General features: G+C 43.8%; 1 protein-coding gene across 2 annotated transcripts; it reads left to right on the top strand.

The window, feature by feature from the left end:
• Positions 1 to 344: 344 nt before the first annotated feature.
• On the top strand, positions 345 to 19,788 carry ctdsplb (CTD (carboxy-terminal domain, RNA polymerase II, polypeptide A) small phosphatase-like b). Of its 2 annotated transcripts, XM_080837533.1 has the most exons (8): positions 345 to 1,037; positions 10,854 to 11,011; positions 11,636 to 11,668; positions 13,483 to 13,584; positions 15,063 to 15,119; positions 15,564 to 15,656; positions 16,475 to 16,660; positions 16,988 to 19,788. In XM_080837533.1, the coding sequence occupies exons 1-8, from the start codon at positions 962 to 964 to the stop codon at positions 17,111 to 17,113; spliced, it is 831 nt and encodes a 276-aa protein (XP_080693659.1). In that variant the 5' UTR covers positions 345 to 961; the 3' UTR covers positions 17,114 to 19,788. The 2 variants fall into 2 exon arrangements, with proteins under 2 accessions (XP_080693659.1, XP_080693660.1); XM_080837534.1 differs by lacking the exon at positions 11,636 to 11,668.
• Positions 19,789 to 20,690: the final 902 nt, after the last annotated feature.

Raw genomic sequence — 20,690 nt, 5'->3', positions numbered from 1 at the left:
TTTCTGTTTCTTCTTCTTTGTTTTCCTGTCCTCTTTGTTTTTTTAACATAGATATATGTGGATGCATACATGTATAGCCCATACCTTATTGTTTTATTTAATATTTTGTATTGTTAACATTTTGTGTTTCACAGTACAGTACTCCTAAATTGACGTTTTTCAGCCTTTCATACCGAAAACTTGTACTGGCCAAGGTGACTTCACAAAGGCTGTGTGTTGGACAGCACATGCAATGTTTTTGTGTTTAATAAGAGGGGAGGGGGTTCCTAGAAACCGCCTCCTTCTTCAGCCCACTGCTTCAAATCTGTCTCGCAAATACCAAACACTTAAAGCCTCCATGTTGGACAGGGAACACAGATTAAAATCCTGTGTTGAAAGGGGTCTTTAATGAAGCTGGATACCCTTCATGCTAAATCTCAGATATAACTGGACTGCAAACAAAGCTTCCTAAACGGACATATTCATTATTTATTAATTCTGACTAATAGTCTTGTAGCTAGCCAACCTGCTAGCTTGGTAGATAGATCTCTGTAGCTAATAGTTTAACGTACATAGATTAGCGAGCTAGCGAATGTTAGCCATCGGACATTTGAGGACCTGTTTTTGCCCGAGAGGTGTCTTTTGCGTACTTTAATTTATTTTACACTTTGTTTATATATTTAGCGGTATGCGTTACACCTCACGTATGCTGCGTACTGACGGATTAAAATCGAGTCAAACGCTGCCGTTGCAGTGGTCTTTCGTGAACTAGCTACACAGGAAAGCTAACGTTAATAGCTAGCTACAGTGCGAGTGTTAGCTGCTAATAGCTGGCTAGCTGCCATTAACACCAACCACTACCGTTAGCTAGGAGACCACAGCTTCTCAAAACTGTTTATTTCTGCGGGACTAGCACGTCATCTCGCTTATAGCTCACACTGAAAAGAATAAGAAAACCACGAAGGATTGACCTCCTGTTTCCATGGACAACACGTCCATAATTACGCAGGTTACCAACCCAAAGGAGGAGGAGATATTATCGTCAACTCAAGAGAAGGGTAAGAAAGTCGTGATATTTATTCTCATTCCATGTGCGTGAATATTCAATCACACTGACAGCTAATGTCAGTGTGTGAGATAAGCCAAAGTTTTAGATAGTCACGGTCTTGAGCGTGCACCGTAAGATGTGCTAAACTGAATGCAAATTTCTGGATGTCAATTTAACGGTGTATGTTCAGTACTGGCGGGACTTCACCTATTTTCGAACGTTAGCTGCCATCGGTCGCTGCAGTTGCAGTCCGCAACATCCATGTTGACTGTAGAATGTATGATGAATAAATTACGTCGTATTTCATTACGGAAATGGCAGTGGAATGACAATACTGCTGTCACTTAGCTAGATCATTCTATTGTCGTTGCTTAAATGTGTAATTTACCAAGGTTAGGTTAGCAAGATACATGTGATTTAACTTCGCGAATGTCAACCATGAAGCGGATAGGTCATTGTTCATAAACAGTAGGCTAACTTTAGGTATAATTCCATGGTTCGACAGACGATTTAAATGATCAGGAATTGTGTCCAACATTATTGCTGTAGCCGTAGCCACTGAAACGCTCTTGTTCAACATCCAGCCAGATTAAGTTCTGGTTGTAGAATGTTTGTGTTGTGACACATCGCATGTGTTACTCATTGATAGCTTCGTCGGTGTATGGTTTGCCAATAACTCCCCTGTCTAAATACCTTCTCTTAAGGTAGTATGCACCCACATTGTTTGTGATGTGTGCTCTGCCTATTTCTAGAGCTGTTAAAAGGGTTGTGCTGCACTCAAATGCCAGCATCCTCTTAACACCTGCTATGTCACTCCGAGTAATGAACTAGTATAGGAACAGGAATTGCCCCCCATATCAGCACCTTTCGTCTCTTCGTTTCTAAACACCACGATTTAGGGATTAGTCTTACTTTAGTTTCGTTCCATACGGTGTGTTCCATTTTGAAAGTTAACCTAAACTGCTAATTGTTTTAAATAAAAAAGGACATCGAAACTCTCATGTGTTGTCAAGCCTAGCCTGTACAATTTTTCCTCAAATATTTGTGTTTAAAAGTAAATATATTAAAAAAACAACAATCTTCAACATGTGTCTGCTACTTGTTCTTTTCACAGATTCTTGGCAACATGCCTACTTAAGTTACACCTTGAACTCTGCGGTCAGTCCTGGCCAGAGTGAACAGTAATGACCACATGTAGTTGCTGTTATGACCAGTAGTGGTGGGAATGTTAGCGCTGGTGGAGATGTCTGCCTCAGTGTCACATTGCTTCCAGGCCATAACCTCTGCCTTGTGCACATCTGCCTTTGTGTGTGGATGTGTGTGTGCTTTCCTGTAGCTGCAGATTCTCATCTGATTGATAGAGGGAAAGATCGGTCTATCTGATCAGCAGCTCTCAGCCTGGCCCAGCCTGTCTTTCTGACAGCGTTGTTGTGAGGGCAGCCTTCAGACCTTTGGCTCTAGTACAGCAACCATGCGCCAGGACTGTGTGTTATCAGCCCCTGACTGTAAGTGGTTTATCCACTGCTCCAGAGGATCGGATGCAAGCCAGTCAATCCAATGAAGTGAATTAGCCATGGATAGGCAGTGGTGTTTGACAAGATTGACCGCGGTTTATTAGATTCTCCCCACACGGTTGGAACAACTTTACATTTTACCCAATGTTTTAAAAAACGGTTAAAAATAAAGTTGAGAATTGTGTTATTTTGTTAATTTATCATCATAAGTCAAGAAAGAGTTAGTTATTTTGAACTATTAGCATGTTTTAATAAGAACCTCAAACCTTTCATAGTGCTTCTTGGCTAACAAAACAGGTTGGTTTTCATATTCCACTTGAAGACCCAATAGCAATATATAAATTGAATGGTGAATTTCCTTGTGATTCCCGCCCCTGACCCTTGCTACTGTGTTGCTGTTTTGACCTGTACAAGGTTGTGAGCAAATATGACTATATGTGCATATTTACACTCAGCCCTCAGCACAGTTAAGAATAGGGATGCACCGATCCGCTTTTTTCACCTCCGATACCGATACCGATATCTGAGGTTTAGTATCGGCCGATACCGATCCGATACCGATATAAAAAAAACATCTCGAAAGTATGGTAACTGTGTGTATGTGTGTGACCACACGTGCGAGAGGGAGAAAAGAGGAGTGCATGACATGAGATCTTGGTGCATTTTTTGCTCATTTGCTACTTAACATCATGTCTAGTCATCACTATCAATTCATAACATAGGATAAAAATTATCACAAATAATGTACGTTCTAACTAGGGCTAGTGTTCATATTAGTTAGCAATCATATATCCGCCAGCGTCAACTTTTACATTACATTGTAGAGGCTCAGCATGGTGACCTGTTAATGCATTTGCTGGTTCTACTCTGTTAAAAGACCCACAATTACCAAAACCGTATTCTTTATCTCTCTTAAATGTGCATTCATCAATTTCCATTACATGACGATGCATGTGATCGTACACATAGTGTGTGCCTGCAATGAGAATGGGGACTGCACTGAATTATTTTAGCATGAGTTATTGCTACACGATAACAATTACACAACTAACATTACTCGATACATATAATTGTGGACATTACACTAGGCAACATGAATCTCATTCATAGCTCATTCAGTCAAAATCTTAACAGGATGAACCCATCTTTATTACAGCGAATCAACATCAGAACATATTAACTAAATCTCCGCTTAGCATGCTAATCGCTACTAATAGCAACCTGCACTCATAATACTCTACCTACCTATCACAGTCGTAACTTCATGAAACCCCTTACATTCATTATGTACGCACACAATGCCTCACATACATGTCGAACAATGATGATTTAAGCATTGGAAATGTATAAGGCACAACTACTTTGCCACTGATGGGCGACGAACTGAACTTGTCACTATTCACCGAACTTAACTGAGCAGACAGCGTTGCTAGGCAACGTCACTATCAACAGATAGTTTTTCATACACGTTAACGTGCAGGAAGGCTTTTGATGGCTGTTCTCTGGATTGTCCGCCATCGCGCCACCCTAAATCTTTGAATGTGCGTGTTTCAATATAATAACAGTCCGTTTAAAACAATGATACCGGAGCATGATATGAATTAAACAAAGCCTCGATGTAAATACATAAAATAAACATTAAAAAAAAAAAAAAAAAAAAAAAAATTTTTTTTTTAATATGGATCGGCCCATTGTCACCGATACCCGATCTAGAAATTTCTTCAATATCGGTACCGATACCGATACAAATATCGGATCGGTGCATCCCTAGTTAAGAACCGTCCTGTTGAGTTTTGGGACAAACTATAAGCCTATCAGCAAGGGCAAACAGAGTCTTTTGATTTTTTTAACGTAGACTTCATTAGGCAGCTTGCTTCACTGTGCACAGTGGTGTTTTACACAAAGTGACTGATGTACATAAATGGTTAAAAAAAATGTCCTGACTTCCATAGAGCTGTTGTGTGTGTGTGTGTGTGTGTGTGTGTGTGTGTGTGTGTGTGTGTGTGTGTGTGTGTGTGTGTGTGTGTGTGTGTGTGTGTGTGTGTGTGTGCTTACACTCTAGAGTCAGTCAGTTTGGGTTCACTGTGAGGAGGGCAGTGCTGTTGGTGACGTGTGTGAGAGAGATAAAGAGTGTGGCTCCATGTTTGTCTGGGATGGATGGATGGGTCTCTCTAGTGCTTTTCCCTCCTCAGGGCCCCTGCAGACATGACCATTAAAACAGGGACAGCGTGTCATAATAGAGATCCTGTCTCTGATACTGTGGACGCTTGGAAGGGCAGGTTGCTCCTTCTCAGTCCGATGCCATGGCTGACCCAGGGAGTTCAGAGGATCATAGAGCGTGGAGCAGGATTGCACCTCTGTCAGTCCCCCTTATTTATCTTTCATTTGTCTGAATAGGATTATCAGCTAACGATCCTGATGTGTTGGCATATTGCTACCATGGACCACAGTGGCTGAAACCACTGGACAGATACAGTATTTCCAGGCAGTATTTTAAAGTTTTACAGAAGTCTTCTGCTGTGTGTGTGGACTATTGAGCTTAGCAAGTGGGTCACTACATGCATGGTCAGTAGACGCATAGTGCTTGTAGCGGACGCTCGCACCGGTATGTGCCACACTTACAGACACTTACTGTATGACCTTAATGCATCAGTTACGATCTGTTTCAGGAGTGGTCCTACATGTCAAGAAAACTTTACGCAGCTCAGCTTGTGGGCCCAGCTCTGGTGGATGTGGCACGTAATTGGTTGGCTGGTGGCTGTTAATGGGGCAGGGCTATTAAAAGCTGTCTCGCACACCCTCGGAGGATCGAGGGTAACCCATTGGGTGTCAGGGAGCATGAGGTCAGGGTTAGGCTGTATGGGCTCTTCTTACAGGCTCACTTACCCATCCAAAAATGACTTAAGCCTGTTGTAGTATGCTAGGGTAGGAGACCCACCCCACCGTTCTTCAGACTTCAAAGTTGCGCTGTGACTGTATTTATGTTTGTGTTGTGATGAGGTGCAGGAAATGGCACCCCTCTGTGTACACATCATTTTTGACGAGCTCCTGAAACAGAGACAGAAAAAAACCGGAACACCCTCTGGATGTGTTGCTGCCTTACTTAATATCCCACTTGGTATCCGCTGTGCAATAAAATGTGGTTTTGCCTTTGCTACTTTGAAAGACTCTTAATATCCTTCTGATTAGGGTCATACTTGCCCCAGCCTCGACTGAGATTTTTTTCCCTCTGGTCAGAGTGAGAAACGAGAGGCCACTCAGAAGTGCTTGTGTTTTACACAAGCAGACAATTCTGTGCGATGTGTCAAGGGCCAGCACCCCACCCACCAGTCTGTCCAGGCTTTTTGGCAGGCAGAGGTGGTGCTTAGAGGCTGAAAAAACACCCATCCCCGAATTAGCCAGCCCATGCTGGATTTGGTGCAGTGCAAAAAAACTCCTAAGCTCTGTGAGGCTCCGTGTGTATTTGCGTGTGGTTTGTGTCATATCAGTAACTGCGTTTAGGTAGATAGATAGATAAATACTTTATTAATCCCGTGGGGAAATTCTCTGGTATCTTGCAGCTCTCTCATATTTACAATAATTACAAACAATATATGCAGACAATATGATACAATACAAACAAACAATAGGATCTGACAGAAACAGCATGCTTTCCATGCTTTAGTGCTGTTTTTTAAAATTCATTTTGTATTTTTGTTTATTTTATATAGCCAAAACTTTTGACTTTGGGAGCGGTAATGCTGTAATGGCACACTTTTGACATTTGACCTACATGTCGCCACCTAGATTGGTCCTGGCCTATCTTTGTCCACCCTTCTCTCCCATTTTTAAGTGTGAGTGCACCTGTCTCTTGCCACTTAGCCTCTCGCTTGCTTTCAGAGCTGTGACTTGTCCCTTATTATGCTTGAAGACCTCCAGTGCTGTCTTTGTAGGGGAACCAGGGAATCCTTCTTGAGAGATCAAATGTTTTAACTGTTTTAAATTATGAACACAATGCCTCTAAGGAAATTTAAGTTTAACTCAAAGTAGCCTGATGACAAGGGGGAATATTTTCCTTTTCTTTGTATGTGATTTGAGAGTGTGAAAACAAGATGGGAAATTGATGTATGAGGTTTGATAGAATGTTTCATACATTCCAGCAAGTCCAGAGCTGGGCCTCAAGGTCTTTCTCGTTTGCTGAGCTCGTGTCATATACATTACAATTGTGGCCTGGTGTCAAGAATTTTCAAGTATCTCTCAGAGGTTTTGCTCAACATGTTGTGTTTCAGCATGGAGCTCTGTTTACTGTTTATTTCAGTCTCTGAAGACCTCTGACTAATGATATCCCAAGGACTGCATGAGCCAAACTCAGCCCGAGCCCCAGTGCCGAGCTGAAAGGCTGGGAAAGAAACAACTTGCACTTCACATCTGTCCTCTATCCACAATAACAGGCCAATGAGGCTTTCAAATAACTCTTTTTTTATTTTTATTTTTTTCTCTAGATTCTGAGATATAAGGGTACTGGGTAGTGGTAAAACCGTGATGCAACTGTGGTCAGTTGGCATGAAGGAATGGTGAACCAAATACGTTTAGTTGACAGTTGTGCGTGTCTTTTGGCCATTATGGCCTGGAAAGAGCTGGCTGATGAAAATCCAGTTTTGGAATTCCTGCATCACATTAGATTGAAAGCCCCCTGAAAGCTGTTGTGGGCTCATCTGACATGGAGGGAGGGAGGGAGGGATAGAGAGAGGGATAGAGAGAGGGATAGAAAGAGGGGAACGGGTAGAAAGAGAGGGGAGAAACAACTACGGGAAAGTAAAAGAGAGAGTGAAAGGAGAGAGAGAAAAATTCCCAGCCCTCAGTTTTGACTTCTGAGGTAAATGGAACGCTCCATAAACACAGGGCCTGTTTTTGTCCCTGCAGTCATGGCAGATTAATTGAATTACATCAGGTAGATGTTAAAGCAACACTAGGGAGCAATTAGCCACTTTTTGTCTTTTTTTTTTTTACTTTTGGTAGAAAAATTAATTGTGATGAAATGTAGTCTTGTGAAGGACGGATAAACACACCTGTCACTCCTACTAGACGCCCAGGCTATGCACACTCTAGGTGAGTTCTGTGATTTTGGTCAGAAAATTCCGCAAAAATTTACAGCACAATCACTAACAGTACCGCCAAAAGACAGAAGTTTGAGTGCTTGCAAGTTTGAGTGCTTGCAAGTAGCCCACTAGTTTTAGACCTAAACTCCACAATGCTTAAATAGAGTTTGGCTAATATCAGTCCCATGCAACCCAGCAATATAACCACAGTAATGGCTTAACATTTTACTTTTGTAGCAGAATCATGAATTCTAAAATAAAGATTAAACAATTCCCTGTAGACAGCTTCAAAGTCCAAGCTCTCCCGCCACTTCGGACTGAAATACTCACAAATGTTCCTAAAACTGCCTTTTCCCTATGTGATTCGGGCATGAGAACTGAAAAGACTCTGCTTCTTGCATTTCACAATAAAAGCTTCTGCTCATATGTTCTGTAGTCATTGAAGTTTTGATGGGAAATAGACACCATTCTAAATGATTCCGCGACCCACTTTTCAGTCATGACCCACCAGTTGAGAAACCCTGCTCTATAGCAGTAGTTATTACTTTGACACAGTACAACTCTGCAGTGAGAGGCCGTCTGTTTTTCCAGTCTTCCAGTCAGTTTGTGTCTCATTCTGCCCAACTAATTTGGGTGATGCTATCGTAAATGAAATGTTTGTAGTGTAGCCACAGACATCTCCGACTTTAGTTTTACAATAATCGGCATTCAGTTTGACACACATCGTTGAGCTTGATTTATCCAGCTAACTGGGCTAAGCTTACTAGCATGCTGCCAAAGATTTTTGATAGGCGGAGCAAGATACTTCATGGCAATGCATGTCCATTGGAGGAAAAGGGGGATGGTTCTGGTTTGCATGAAGGGGCGTTTCCCCAAGACCCAACGTTTTAATCCTGTGTTTGAAATGTTGTTGGTAAAGCTCAAAAAGGATTTTAACCCCCCCCATGGATCGTCATGATACGACGTAGGCTGTGGCGTAGGGTGCAGCTCAGCGTTGATTCTACGCAGAAGCTTAAATCGACCTTATGGCGTACACTTAAACCATCATGACAGATTAAACCATCATGGTCAACAACTACTTCATTCAGAGGTCTTCTTCCAAATAGCGAGTCAAAGGAGCAGAAAAGGTGAATAGAGAAGGAGATATCATTTCTGATAGCCCGTCGGATAGGGTGTTATTACATTTTGGAAGCACAATGATAAAACTTGAGTGTCCTTGGATTTTGCAAGCCCTGAACACAGCCATAATGAGAGGGAGGGACAAGCCAGAGAGGAGTCTTAGAGACAGCTGTGCTCTCCCCTATAAGACCCTGCTGCAGTTCTGATTGTATCTGATTGCCTTCTCCTCTGATCAATGTCTCCAGCTTCTGCCCCAGAAAGAATGCCAATCTTCCCTTTGGATTACATAAACCCTTATCCCCACAAACATGCTTTTCTAGGCAGTAGGGATATCAAGTACCAGGGCATTTATCAGAGCTGGATGCTAATAACTCACACGAGTAGTAGCTATGTTCTTCGCTTAATTTCCTCTTTTTAATTGGGTACTTTTACAAAATGGGTTATATTTATTTAGTGGTCACTTCAGACACTTGTGAAATTGTAAATAGTGTTCAAACTGTATTTTAAACATCAGGTATATTGTTACGTCCAACTGGTTATTCAGCTGCTTGTGCTGCATGGAGATTGCATTTTAGAATAGAAGACCATTTCTGAATAGGCATATTGAAGGATAGCCTCATTTGAGTGAGTAGAATACCTGCAAAGTAAGGCCAGGAATGTTTAACGAACTCTGTAAAATCATGTTTTATGTTCAGTTCTCAGTAAAGGATTACTCTTGATTATTTAAAATTCACAAGTTTTTGTTAATATTTAGAGAGTTCAAGGAACGACACTTAATTTCAATAACATTTTAGTATGGATGAAATTCCCATATAAGTACGGTTGTGAAAGTTCTCAGAAATGTGTGAAATGAAATGTAATAATGCCATAAGAACACAAACAAAAAACTAAAAAATATTATAATATAAAAAAAACGAAAATACTCTCTCAGTTTGATGGCGAAAAAGCACAAGAAAACTTGCAAAATCCTGGAGGGACAGACTAGTGTCAGTGGTTTATATTGGAAAGTACTTCTTTAATTAAGTTTCCTTCGTGAAGCCTTGTTGACTCTGTCTGTTTTCCCTATAAAAACATTCATGTGGTGGTGTTTTGACAGGAGGCATGTCTCTGTTTTCCTCTGTGTGTGTGTGTGTTTAATTGGGGTATGTGCATGTGGTCTTTGGTTTTGGCTGTGTGTGTGTGTGTGTGTGTGTGTGTGTGTGTGTGTGTGCGCACGCCTACATACGCGACTGCTAGGGAGCGCCTCTGCTTCGTCTGGAGGGGGCGGGAGGGGAATGGCACCCTCTCATAGGCTGCCGTGTTGCCTAGCACCTCCTTTCCCCTTGCTCCTCTCTTGCCCCCCCCTCCACCCACCCAGGCGCTCTGTGCGTGCCGCCACACTCAGACGGCAAGCAGAGGAAAAGAGGGAAAATATTAGCAGGAGCTTAAAATGGAGGTGCAGTTGGCAGCCAATGGCTGAAGGGCAGAGCGATTGGGCAGCCTTAATGGGGATTGCGTGGGGAAAGGGGGTGGGAGATTTAATTTCTTTCTCTCTTTTTTTTTTTCCATCTCTTTCTATTTTTTTCCAAATTTAAAATCCCCCCACCCTGCTGCTGACATCAGTGGCAACATTTAGTTCTCTCTGCTGCCAACCTGAAATGAGAGTTCAGTGGTATTTGTGTGTGTGTGTGTGTGTGTGTGTGTGTGTGTGTGAGAGGGAGGGAGACCGCCAGAATCATGCCCCACTAGACCACCCCACATTGTTTTCTTTCTGCTTGCCATTCATTTCTAGATGTCTGTTGTCAGAGCCAGTTGTCTTCCCACTAACATCAGCCTTAAGGCAATGTAACTGGCCTGCTCTGAAATATCCACTTTTATCAGCGCTAGAATGAACACTAGATGACTTCTTTGTCTGTAATGTTCAGTTTACATACAAGCATGACATCCTACAACTAGACTTCAACAAGAATTAAGTCATCCCACTAGAAAATCTCCTTCAGAATACTGCTGGGATCCCAGGAACGTCCTGATGTGGTTTGAGATGTTTTCCATGTTTTTGTTTTCCATCCTAAATCCGTCTCTTTCCTTTTTCTCCTTCCTTTCTTTTCTTTCCCTCCCGCTGCTCTCCTCCCACAGTCTCGCTGTCCAGCAGCAGCTTAAAGAAGCAGCGGCGCCGGAGCATCTTCAGCTCGCTCTTCTGCTGCTTCAGGAGCTACCATGTGGAACCGCCGGCCACCAACAACAACACCAGCGCCCTGCCCCCCCCTCTGGAGGAGAACGGAGCTCCACCCAAGGTAAGCAGATCAGATTGCCCTACCCCACACACACACACACACACACACACACACACACACACACACACACACACACCCTCTTACATTCACGCACACACACACACACACACACACACACACACACACACACACACTTACACACACACACACACACACACACACTTACACACACACACACACACTCTTACACACACACACACACACACACTCTCACACACACACCACCTCTGCTCCTGCTGCTCCACCGGTGACCTTGAGCTCCAACAGTTTAGGTTGTGATTCGTGTGTGTGAAGTGAAGCTGATACTACAGCTCCTTCCTCTCCAGAGTGTGGTGCTGGAGCACACAACATTTACACGTGTTGTGTCTGAAGGATTTTGGCCAGATCCAAAGTCAACATTTTGTCTGTCCACAGTCATATACAGTCAGTCTCTTGTAGCTCTTGTTGATGGTCGCTGTTGTGTGGCCTACTTTGTGTGTTACTACACTCGATGTAGTTCTCATCCACTCCTCTTTCTCTTTCTCTCTCTCTTTCTCCGTCCACCTCCTTCCTGTATGTCTCTTTCTCTGTCCTGGTGTGTGTTCTTTCTCTCATCCACCTGTCCCCATATTGCCTGTGCCCCAGTGTGAGCAGGTTGAGGTCATCTCTATCCCCAGTGTATGTATTGCCTATTTTTCTTTTCTTTTTTCATGCTGTGCGTGTGTGTGTGTGTGTGTGTGTGTGTGTGTGTGTGTGTGTGTGTGTGTGTGTGTGTGTGTGTGTGTGTGTGTGTGTGTGTGTGTGTGTGTGTGTGTGTGTGTGTGTGTGTGTGCGCGCGTGTGTGTGCGCGCATGCGGATGTGTGTGCATGCACATATGAGAAGCTTTTTGAGACGGCTATTTAGTTTAGCTACTGTATTATACCTACTTTTACTTACTCTTATACTTTATAAATGGCTGAACTGGATTTGGGGGAAACATAATCTCACAAATGTTTAGCTGGCTCCTGTTATATTTAGTTTTACGTTCATGAGTTGTTGCATAACTGAAGTGATGTTTGCACTACACACCCAGAAGAAGATGCCATATACGAAATACTATATCTGTATCTGTTACACATTTTTGGACTGAATACCATGGCGCAACTGCCAAATTGGTCTGAGGCTTTTTGCCAAGGTAAGATGAGCCTGATGAATCTGTAAGATCGCAATCCATCCAGCTATAGTCCTTCTGCTTCTTCTTCTTCTTCTTCCTCCAAGCTGGGAGCATGGAGTACATGCTGAACATAGTTCAGTCAGTAAAGTGCACTAGTAAAGTGCCTTTATAAAGTGTTTATAAAGCCTTTATTAGCAGTGCGCTCTCAGGAACCCTGTGAAAGAAAGGTGGATTGGAGAGATTTTAGCCATGATCAGCGTTTGGAAGTTGGGCTAGTACTGCTTCAAGGGAACAGGCTGGGGGGGGAGGGGTGTGAAAACAGCAGGTCTTCGTCTAAACTGATAACCCCTTGATTAGACTTCCGGTTTACTAATCAACCCTCTCCATGGAGCTGAGCGGAGCCCAGTTTATCCACTTAGCCACAGGGATTTAGGTGATGGCAATTAACTGGAGAAGCAGGCAAATAAATCTAACAAGGAAGTCGTGAAGTTTCCTCCTGCCCATAGGGTGCAGTCCTAACTAAACTTGCTGTTCCAGTGTATAAGGTATTAAGGTATGATGAGCCACTGGTGGTCTTTTGCAAGCTTTAAGGACCTTAGTGTTCAAGATGGCAGCACATACTGCTGAGAGGGAGGGACGTTTGGAGGGAAGCTCCACTCTTCGGTAATCAGTTACAGGGGAAGGCTGGAGTTAATGCAGTTCATAGGTACTGAGGGTTGTATGTTTGCCAAGCATATTATAGAATTATGAAATGTCACACAGCGCAAATGTGTGCTGGTATACCGTATATTAGTATGACTTGTTAAATTCGCAAGGTCAGATGTAGGATGACTAGTCATCTGATATTCAGTATAACAGTACAACTTCAAGTATATACAATTCCAAGTGTATACAAGAATGTTATGATCAGTAGTGGAATGGTGCTTTTCCAAACAGACTCCTTGAGCAGAACTAACTTGTTCTGAAGACATTTCTAGGGGCATAGGCCTAAGTTTAATACTACTGATCCAGAACATAAGCTTTTTGGTGTGTTTCACATGTGACTAGAAGCAGCAGCTGGTTTTAAATAGCAGGGAGAATGGGAACTCCATGTAGAGGAAGGGGATCCCTGCCCTCCTCCATAGCCTTGAATGTAGACCCTGTGTCACTGCATGTACAATCCTGATTGTAAGGGACATTTGTTCAAGTTCTTCAGCGCATTAGTCCTGCTTTAACGCAAGCCTAAATCTAAATTACTCACCAGAACCTCTCACTCTCTGTCTTCATTTGCACACTCACATTTATCTCACCTCTCTTTCTCTTTTGTCGTTCTCTCTCTCTCTCTCTCTCTCTCTCTAGCCTTCAGCGAAATACCTCCTCTCCGAGCTCAACATAAACGACTATGGCAAGAAGTGTGTAGTGATCGACCTGGACGAGACTCTGGTGCACAGCTCATTTAAGGTAACCGCTCACTGACGTGTGTGGCTCTTTGGCCCATCAGACCTCCTAGTACACCTCTTATCAATCCCACTCCGCCTCAGCCCAGCCTGCCCTGCACAGGCCTCTCTCACGCAGCTGCAGCTGCAGCAGTAGCAGTAGCAGCAACATCAGTGGTTCACGGATGACGGGGCCCACGCACCATGACCCATTTCTATCAGATTCCACCGCTCAGTGTGCCCGGCTCCATCCAGGGTGACTGGGCAGTCAGGGCACATCTAACGCCCCAGAAGCGGGCGAGATGGACAGCGCAGGAGATGGAAGGAGATAAGGACAGGGCCAGCAAGGATGGAGCACAGTTTGGATGGCTGAACTTACTCGCCCTCTTTCAGAGCGAGATAGAAACAGACAGACGGAGACAGAGAGAGTGTGTGAAAGTAGGAATTTTTTGCCGAAAGACTATGAAACGGCTGACCGCAGTTGCTCCTTAGCTGCATATTCTTAAACTTGCCTGAATGTGTCACAATCCTTGTTTACCCACTTTTGGAATAATCGGAGGAAGGAGGGGAGTGGACAGGTGTCAGGCTGTGGAGGAGGCAACCACGCTTAACTGTGTGGTATAACTAGAGCTGTGACATTTAAAGGAATGCATGATGGAAGGACCTTCAGATTAGGTGACCAATATGCTTGTAAAACCTGCCATTATATGATGGAAGGGCAAGGATGCCCCCTGCTGTCGGTTTGCAGTACCGCGGTGCAAGTGCACTCCGTGTGAAATAGACTCGACTAAACGAAGAGCTCTTCAAAAAACAAGCACCTCTGATGGTCTCTTCCCCGGCCACTCTCAGTGACTTCTCATTCGTATTTACATCATTCATCTGGCAGCTGTTGAACCAATTCATTTTGACACGAAAAGTAGATCATTGTTGTCTGGGAATTCCCTGCCCCTTCACTGCATTGCATTTGCTCAGTTAGTCTGGCCAACTATCATCAGCGATCCACTTCACTCACGTAATTGGACACGCCTTTAACCAATCAGACCAACGATACTATACAACAATACAACGATCGGTAATAAAGCAAACACATATTTTTTCTGTATGAATTGTTCCAGGGCAAGTTTCTGTTCTGTTTTCAAAGAAAACTTGCCTTATCGAAGTTTTGCGGTGCTTCGGCGGCCACCATGTCCAATGTTTAAAAACTCTCCGTGCAGTAGAATTTGTAACGTAGCCGTGGTAAGTTTAAATCCGCCAATGGCGCGCCAGGTAGCCAAAAGCCAGTTTGTGATTGGCTCCAAGGATTGTGGAAATCTTGAAATGAACGGGTATCCATACTTGGCCAGACCCAGTTCTGAGGCAAAATCAATTTGGCCGGAAGAAGTGGGGCGGGACTTCCCAGACTAAGATCATTGTAGACTCGTTGTGTAAACTCTGTGTTGCTTCTAGTGAGCATTTCTAATCTCATTCTCATGCGCCTCCTGCTCTCCTGCTCTTGTCTTGCAGCCCATCAGCAATGCTGACTTCATTGTTCCGGTGGAGATCGATGGCACTGTTCATCAGGTAACCGTGGCGCAGGTGGCTTTATGTTTGCCCAGCGAGTGTGGTTGGCGAGAGACCTGCACATTTTATCTTCAGCCCCTGGTCTGAAGCCAGACTGGACCTCTGCTACTGTGGTTTTCTCTGAGCCCGTGCCCAGGCATCTGCAGCTGCAGTGGGGCTACTTGCACAGGCCCTGACCTGGTTCAAGTAATCCAGGATAGGCTGTGCATATCCTGGGTGGCCTATTCCTGATTACTTGCACCGGGTGTTGGCTTCTCGTCTTCGTGGGGAAGTACAGACATTTCTAGGACTAGGACTGATTCGGGCATAGACAGATGAAGTTTTTGCCCCCTGGTGGTTTCCTCCTCATGTTGTTGCTGGAATGAGATGAGATATGTGATACTGGAGATACCAGTCGTACCCGAGGCTCACTCTGAGTTATGCCCTGTTGTCTTCTCTTCACAGGTGTACGTGCTGAAGAGACCTTACGTAGACGAGTTCCTGCAGAAGATGGGGGAGCTGTTTGAGTGTGTCCTCTTTACAGCCAGTCTAGCCAAGGTTTGCCCACCACACTACATGCACATTTAACCCTGTGAGACTGGAGGTGTCTGTCTCTTCTGAGAAGGCTGAAACTGTAACATGACGAGACTCAAACGCATTGCCTAACGCAGTGTCACTGGCTCAGGCTCTAATGCCTGTCTGAGCCCTAGCAGCTGTTTGCATGGCAGGGTCTTTCTCTGGAAGTGTGTTTGCTAGCCTAATCTCTCCTTCCCCCCTGTTTCTCTGCGTGCCAGTGTTTTTAGTTGGCATGGGTAAGTGTTTCTATGGTAACGGTGACATTCAAAGTCATTGTGCCCCTTGCTTTGGTAATGTAGCCAGACAGTAGCCGAGCTTTAGCTGTATGGCTGTGGTAGTTGCTCTAGTCGTGTTGTCACATAGCCCTGCTGTGTTAGTTATGGTGCTGAGAATTTACAGTTTTTTCTTTGTCATCTCGTATAAGGCAAAGTAATCCCGTCATTGAGTAGACTGCACATTTTTGGTTGTCCTCTTTGTAGTCCGCTGTAGTGACTTGTGCTTAGGAGTAGATTTCTTTCTTCTGCAAAGCTGTCTTTCTCATAAAGGACTGCTTCACACTTACTCTCTTTACTTTCAGGAGATACTTATTTTTTTTTTGTAGTTCAATTGTATGGACAACATTACTCTCTCATCTTGCTGACTCCAGGGTCCCAGCACGCCCCCCCCCCCCCCCCCCCCCCCTCCTCCATAACCTATTTGGGGAGGGTTGTTTTGCAGAAGATCGTAGTCTAACATGAGGCACTCTGTAGAGACCTGAATATAACTTGCCCCCTGACCTCTAACCTCTCACCCCTGTACAGTACGCTGACCCTGTGGCAGACCTGCTGGACCAGTGGGGTGTGTTCAACGCACGGCTCTTCCGGGAGTCCTGTGTCTTCCACCGGGGCAACTACGTCAAAGACCTCAGCCGCCTGGGTAGAGAGCTCAGAAACGTCATCATTCTGGATAACTCGCCAGCATCCTACATTTTCCATCCCGAAAATGCGGTGGGTTGTCTTGGCCTTGATGCTATTGTATTGGCAGATGATATTGTATTGGCAGATGCTATTGTATGATATATTCACTGAATATGCGGTTTTATAAATCCGACATGCTTTGCAGTAATACCTGTACTCCTTGGGATGTGACCCATTTACCCATGCAGGTGTGCACTGTGGGCTTTCAGTGAAGCAGCTCTAGAAGCATTTTGTGGCTCTGCAATTATTTTGAGATTATTTGTAAAAAAAGAAATATACATGTTTTGTGGGAAATGAGAAAGAAGTCGTAATGAGCATGACCCATTTCTATTCCTGCGTGGTTTGCTTGTGGTACAGGTGCCTGTGCAGTCGTGGTTTGACGACATGACCGACACAGAGCTGCTGGATCTGCTGCCTTTCTTTGAGGGACTCAGTAAGGAGGAGGAAGTGTACGGCGTCCTGGAGAACTTGAGGGGCAGGTAGCCTTCGGGCCGGTTCCAGCAGAGACCACCACTGCGCCCCTCCACGGGCCCGCCCAGAGTTGTCTCCCGCTGAACAGCACCGCTACCGACATCTGCTGTCTGACTACCGTCTGGTGTGTGTGTGTGTGTGTGTGTGCTCCCCCACCCCCCCCTTACAGATGGACACGGTCACTGTGGCCCTTATGGCACGGTACGTCTGCAGTAACACCTGTCTGCAGCTCTTCTTTCGAAAACTGGGCAACACACACACCGACACACAAACAGACTTGTTTTTTTTTTTTTTTTTTAATGAAAAAAGGAGATAAGATTTTCTTATTTTCTCAAGTGCTCATTATCAACCAAAAAACAACAAGAAGAAACACACACACACACAAAATGACGACGACAACAACCTGCTCCTTCTCTGGGAAAAGAGGAAGTCCTGACTCTGACCGGGACCTTGTATTGTTGCTATGCAGTCTCCAGTGGTTATTAAAGGACTGTGGGGCAGAATTTCTTTTATTATCAAAGCAAGTGCCTTTTTTGATTGTCCTTTTTACGGTAGTAAAAAATACATTTTTGTACGTGGCATATTTACAGAGAACTCTAATCTTTTAAATGAAACGATATGCTTTACAACGGAGATAGGTCAGGATCTTTCTATTCACACAACACTGTTAATTGAAGCCCAAGATTTTTACGTCTGAAACATGGAAAACAAAGCTGTATGTTCTCCATCCTATTCTAGGTTTCTCTTTTGTTTGCGCTAGCTCTAGCCATTTATATAGAGGTGGATTTACTGTTGATTATCATAGGATTTTGTCTGTTCTTATAAGCAGGTGCGAGGGAATTCATTTGCATTTGTGATGTTTTATTGTGGCTGTTTATTCCACATCTTTTAAAAGGGAAAAACAGCCAAGTGGAGCTTGAGGGGGCCGGATGTGAGATGTGCTGTGCCAATGGCTGGTATTCCAGCTGATGCTTTCTCAGGCGAAACACCTCCGCATTAACAAAGGCTCGATTTTGGGAATGGATCACCTGTAGGTCAGGTGTGTGTAATCCACATCTGAAGATGGAAAGCTTCAGCTGGCGTTCACTGGCCAAGTTTCCGGGGAACGCAATATCCAAATTGTTTTCTTCATCAAGATCTAATGTTATGTATATTTTTGTAGAATTGGATTTAAGTATTTTTGACGTTTTGTTTCAAAGCCTTTGGGGGAAAATGGCCTACATGCTTTTATGCTTTACAGTGCACGGTTTGAGACCGCAATGTAGAGTTTGAACACTAGGAGGTGACTATCACAGCGCAGTGCACAACTACAAATGTTTCCCTTTCATTTCTCATATCATCCTGTATTTACTGTTAAGTTTTGTTTTGCTTCCTTTCTTTTAATTATAATTTTTATTTAATTTTATTTTTTTAAAGCAACAGTGTATTGAGCCAATCAGATTTGTTCCTGTTTTTAAACCCCTCCCAGTGCTGCTACTGTACAGTACTCTACATGCGGCCCTGTGGTGGCCACCAGCGCGCAGTATAGCGCGGGCCCCCTCGGCGGCCATGTTGATCCGTATCAGTCCAGACCACGTGGGAGCTCCAGGCCCGTGGCGGACGATAAAGGCTGGGTTAGTAGGGAGGGCCTGGCTGAGTGTAGTTCAGCTTGGCTTTCCTCAGCAGCTTCACCCTGCGGCCCCATGTGGTCTGGCCTGAGTGCTGGGCAGGCTCTCCCCCCTACCATAGTGCCTAAGAGGAGTGGATACAGGGCCTGTGTGCTCGGTCTGCTGGAAGTCACAGGCAGCAAGTTCTCTTGTCTCCCCTTCCCCTCTCTCTGGTTCTCTCTTGCCCTCGTCGTTCTCGCTATCACTTAGTCCCCTGAGTTTTCCATGTTGCTGCTGGCTGTCACTTCACTGGACGTGTTGCTTTGTTTTTTCCCCCCCCTTACCCTCTTTGTCTGCCTCCTCTTCTTCTTTTTATCTGTTCCGACATTCAAGAGGGGATGGAGTTCCCCACTGTTGTACTAGATTGGAATGTTGCGTACCCAATCCTTTCCTGCTGCTGTTGTTGATGCCTCTGTTTTCCTTTGGTACAGACTTCCCTCCTGTGGCCAGGAGCCTGATGTAGAGCTGCTCTCCTGTCCTCACTGATGGCCACGAGCAATCAGTAGAGGCAGGAGGACTACGACCCCAGTGTCAGCCAGGCCTCTCTTCCTCTTTCTCTTTCTCTTTCTCTCTTTCTTTCTTTCTTTCTCTCTCTCTCTCTCTCTCTCTCTCTCAGTGGCTCTCTTCCTCCAGATTATTGCAAGCACTTTGTATGTTATCTTTAGTTCCATGTCACTTATTTATATTTGTTTGGAAGTTCGGCTGTTCTTCACCACAGGTTTTCTCCTCATGCAGGGACTTTTAAGCCACAGTATTTTTTTTCCTGTGTCCTCAAAATGGTGATTTTTTTTTTTAAAGCTTTCTTTATGTACTTAAGGGGTGTTCACATGCTTTCTGGGTATTCCCTTCATGGCATGTGCCAGTGGAGGAGTCAACAGCGGGAACGTTGGAGTTGTTTGTGACTGTGGAAGGGGAGGATCTGTGCAGTGTTTGCAGTATGTTTTTATGGTGAAATGATTCATGGTTTGTGGCAAAGATTTCTTCCAAACTATGACATGTTATATTAAAGCACCTTTTTATGACAAACTTACAAAAAAAAAAGACAGGCCTCTTTAATTCTCTCACTGTCTCATTCTGTCTTAATGAATATCTGGGTCAGCACTTTTACATGCTTGCATATCGCACAGAATGCATACAGATGCATTGTTTGTATTGGTAATGTCTTTTTTGTTATTCAGTATATTGTATATGAATCGTCTATGAGAAGTCTGTTATGAACTCCTCCAGTGCAAGGACCTGTTTTGCAGACTACAGAATATATTTGGGTGAGATAGAAAGCATTGTCCATTCTTTGTCAACTCTTTCAAGAATCTTTTGGTGTAATTCCATCACATTTCTGAAGCTTAATGATAGTTAGATTATGATTCATAGGAGATTGAGCAAACAACATTATTTTTTGATTTCCCTTAACAAGGCTTTTGGTCAGTTGAATGTGGTAATTTTTTTGACCATTTGGTTTGATCTGCAGTTGTAGTCATGGCAGCGTCTTGACACAAGGGGGCGTTATTGCAAACCATGGAAGGGAAATAAACTGAATTCAATACATTTTCCGATCCTTCAGGAGATTTCCAGATACAGTCCCACACCAGGCCTCAGCTATCAGACTAAGGATGTATGTCTCAGTCTTTAACGTGCATCTGTGTACTGCATACATGTAATTCTCCAACATTTACTTTGCATCTGAATCCAGTTTCACTCAGAGAAATTATTCCTTAGACTAAATGGGAACCGATTAGTGACACTGACTTGTCTTTTTAGTCACTGAAATCGAGGCAATACAAAGGCTACAAGGCGGTACAGGAAAGGACAAACAATAACTACAGGCAGTTTTCTAACACATTTACTGTATACTTAGATGAGGCATACAAATACATTTACTATACACTGCTAAATGATTTAAAATAACTAATTTGATACTGATTGACAAATTATAAAGTGAATGC

This window comes from Sprattus sprattus (assembly GCF_963457725.1).
Source record: "Sprattus sprattus genome assembly, chromosome: 4".
In the NCBI taxonomy this organism is placed as follows: domain Eukaryota; kingdom Metazoa; phylum Chordata; class Actinopteri; order Clupeiformes; family Clupeidae; genus Sprattus; species Sprattus sprattus.
This window is presented reverse-complemented; position numbering and strand designations above follow the sequence as displayed.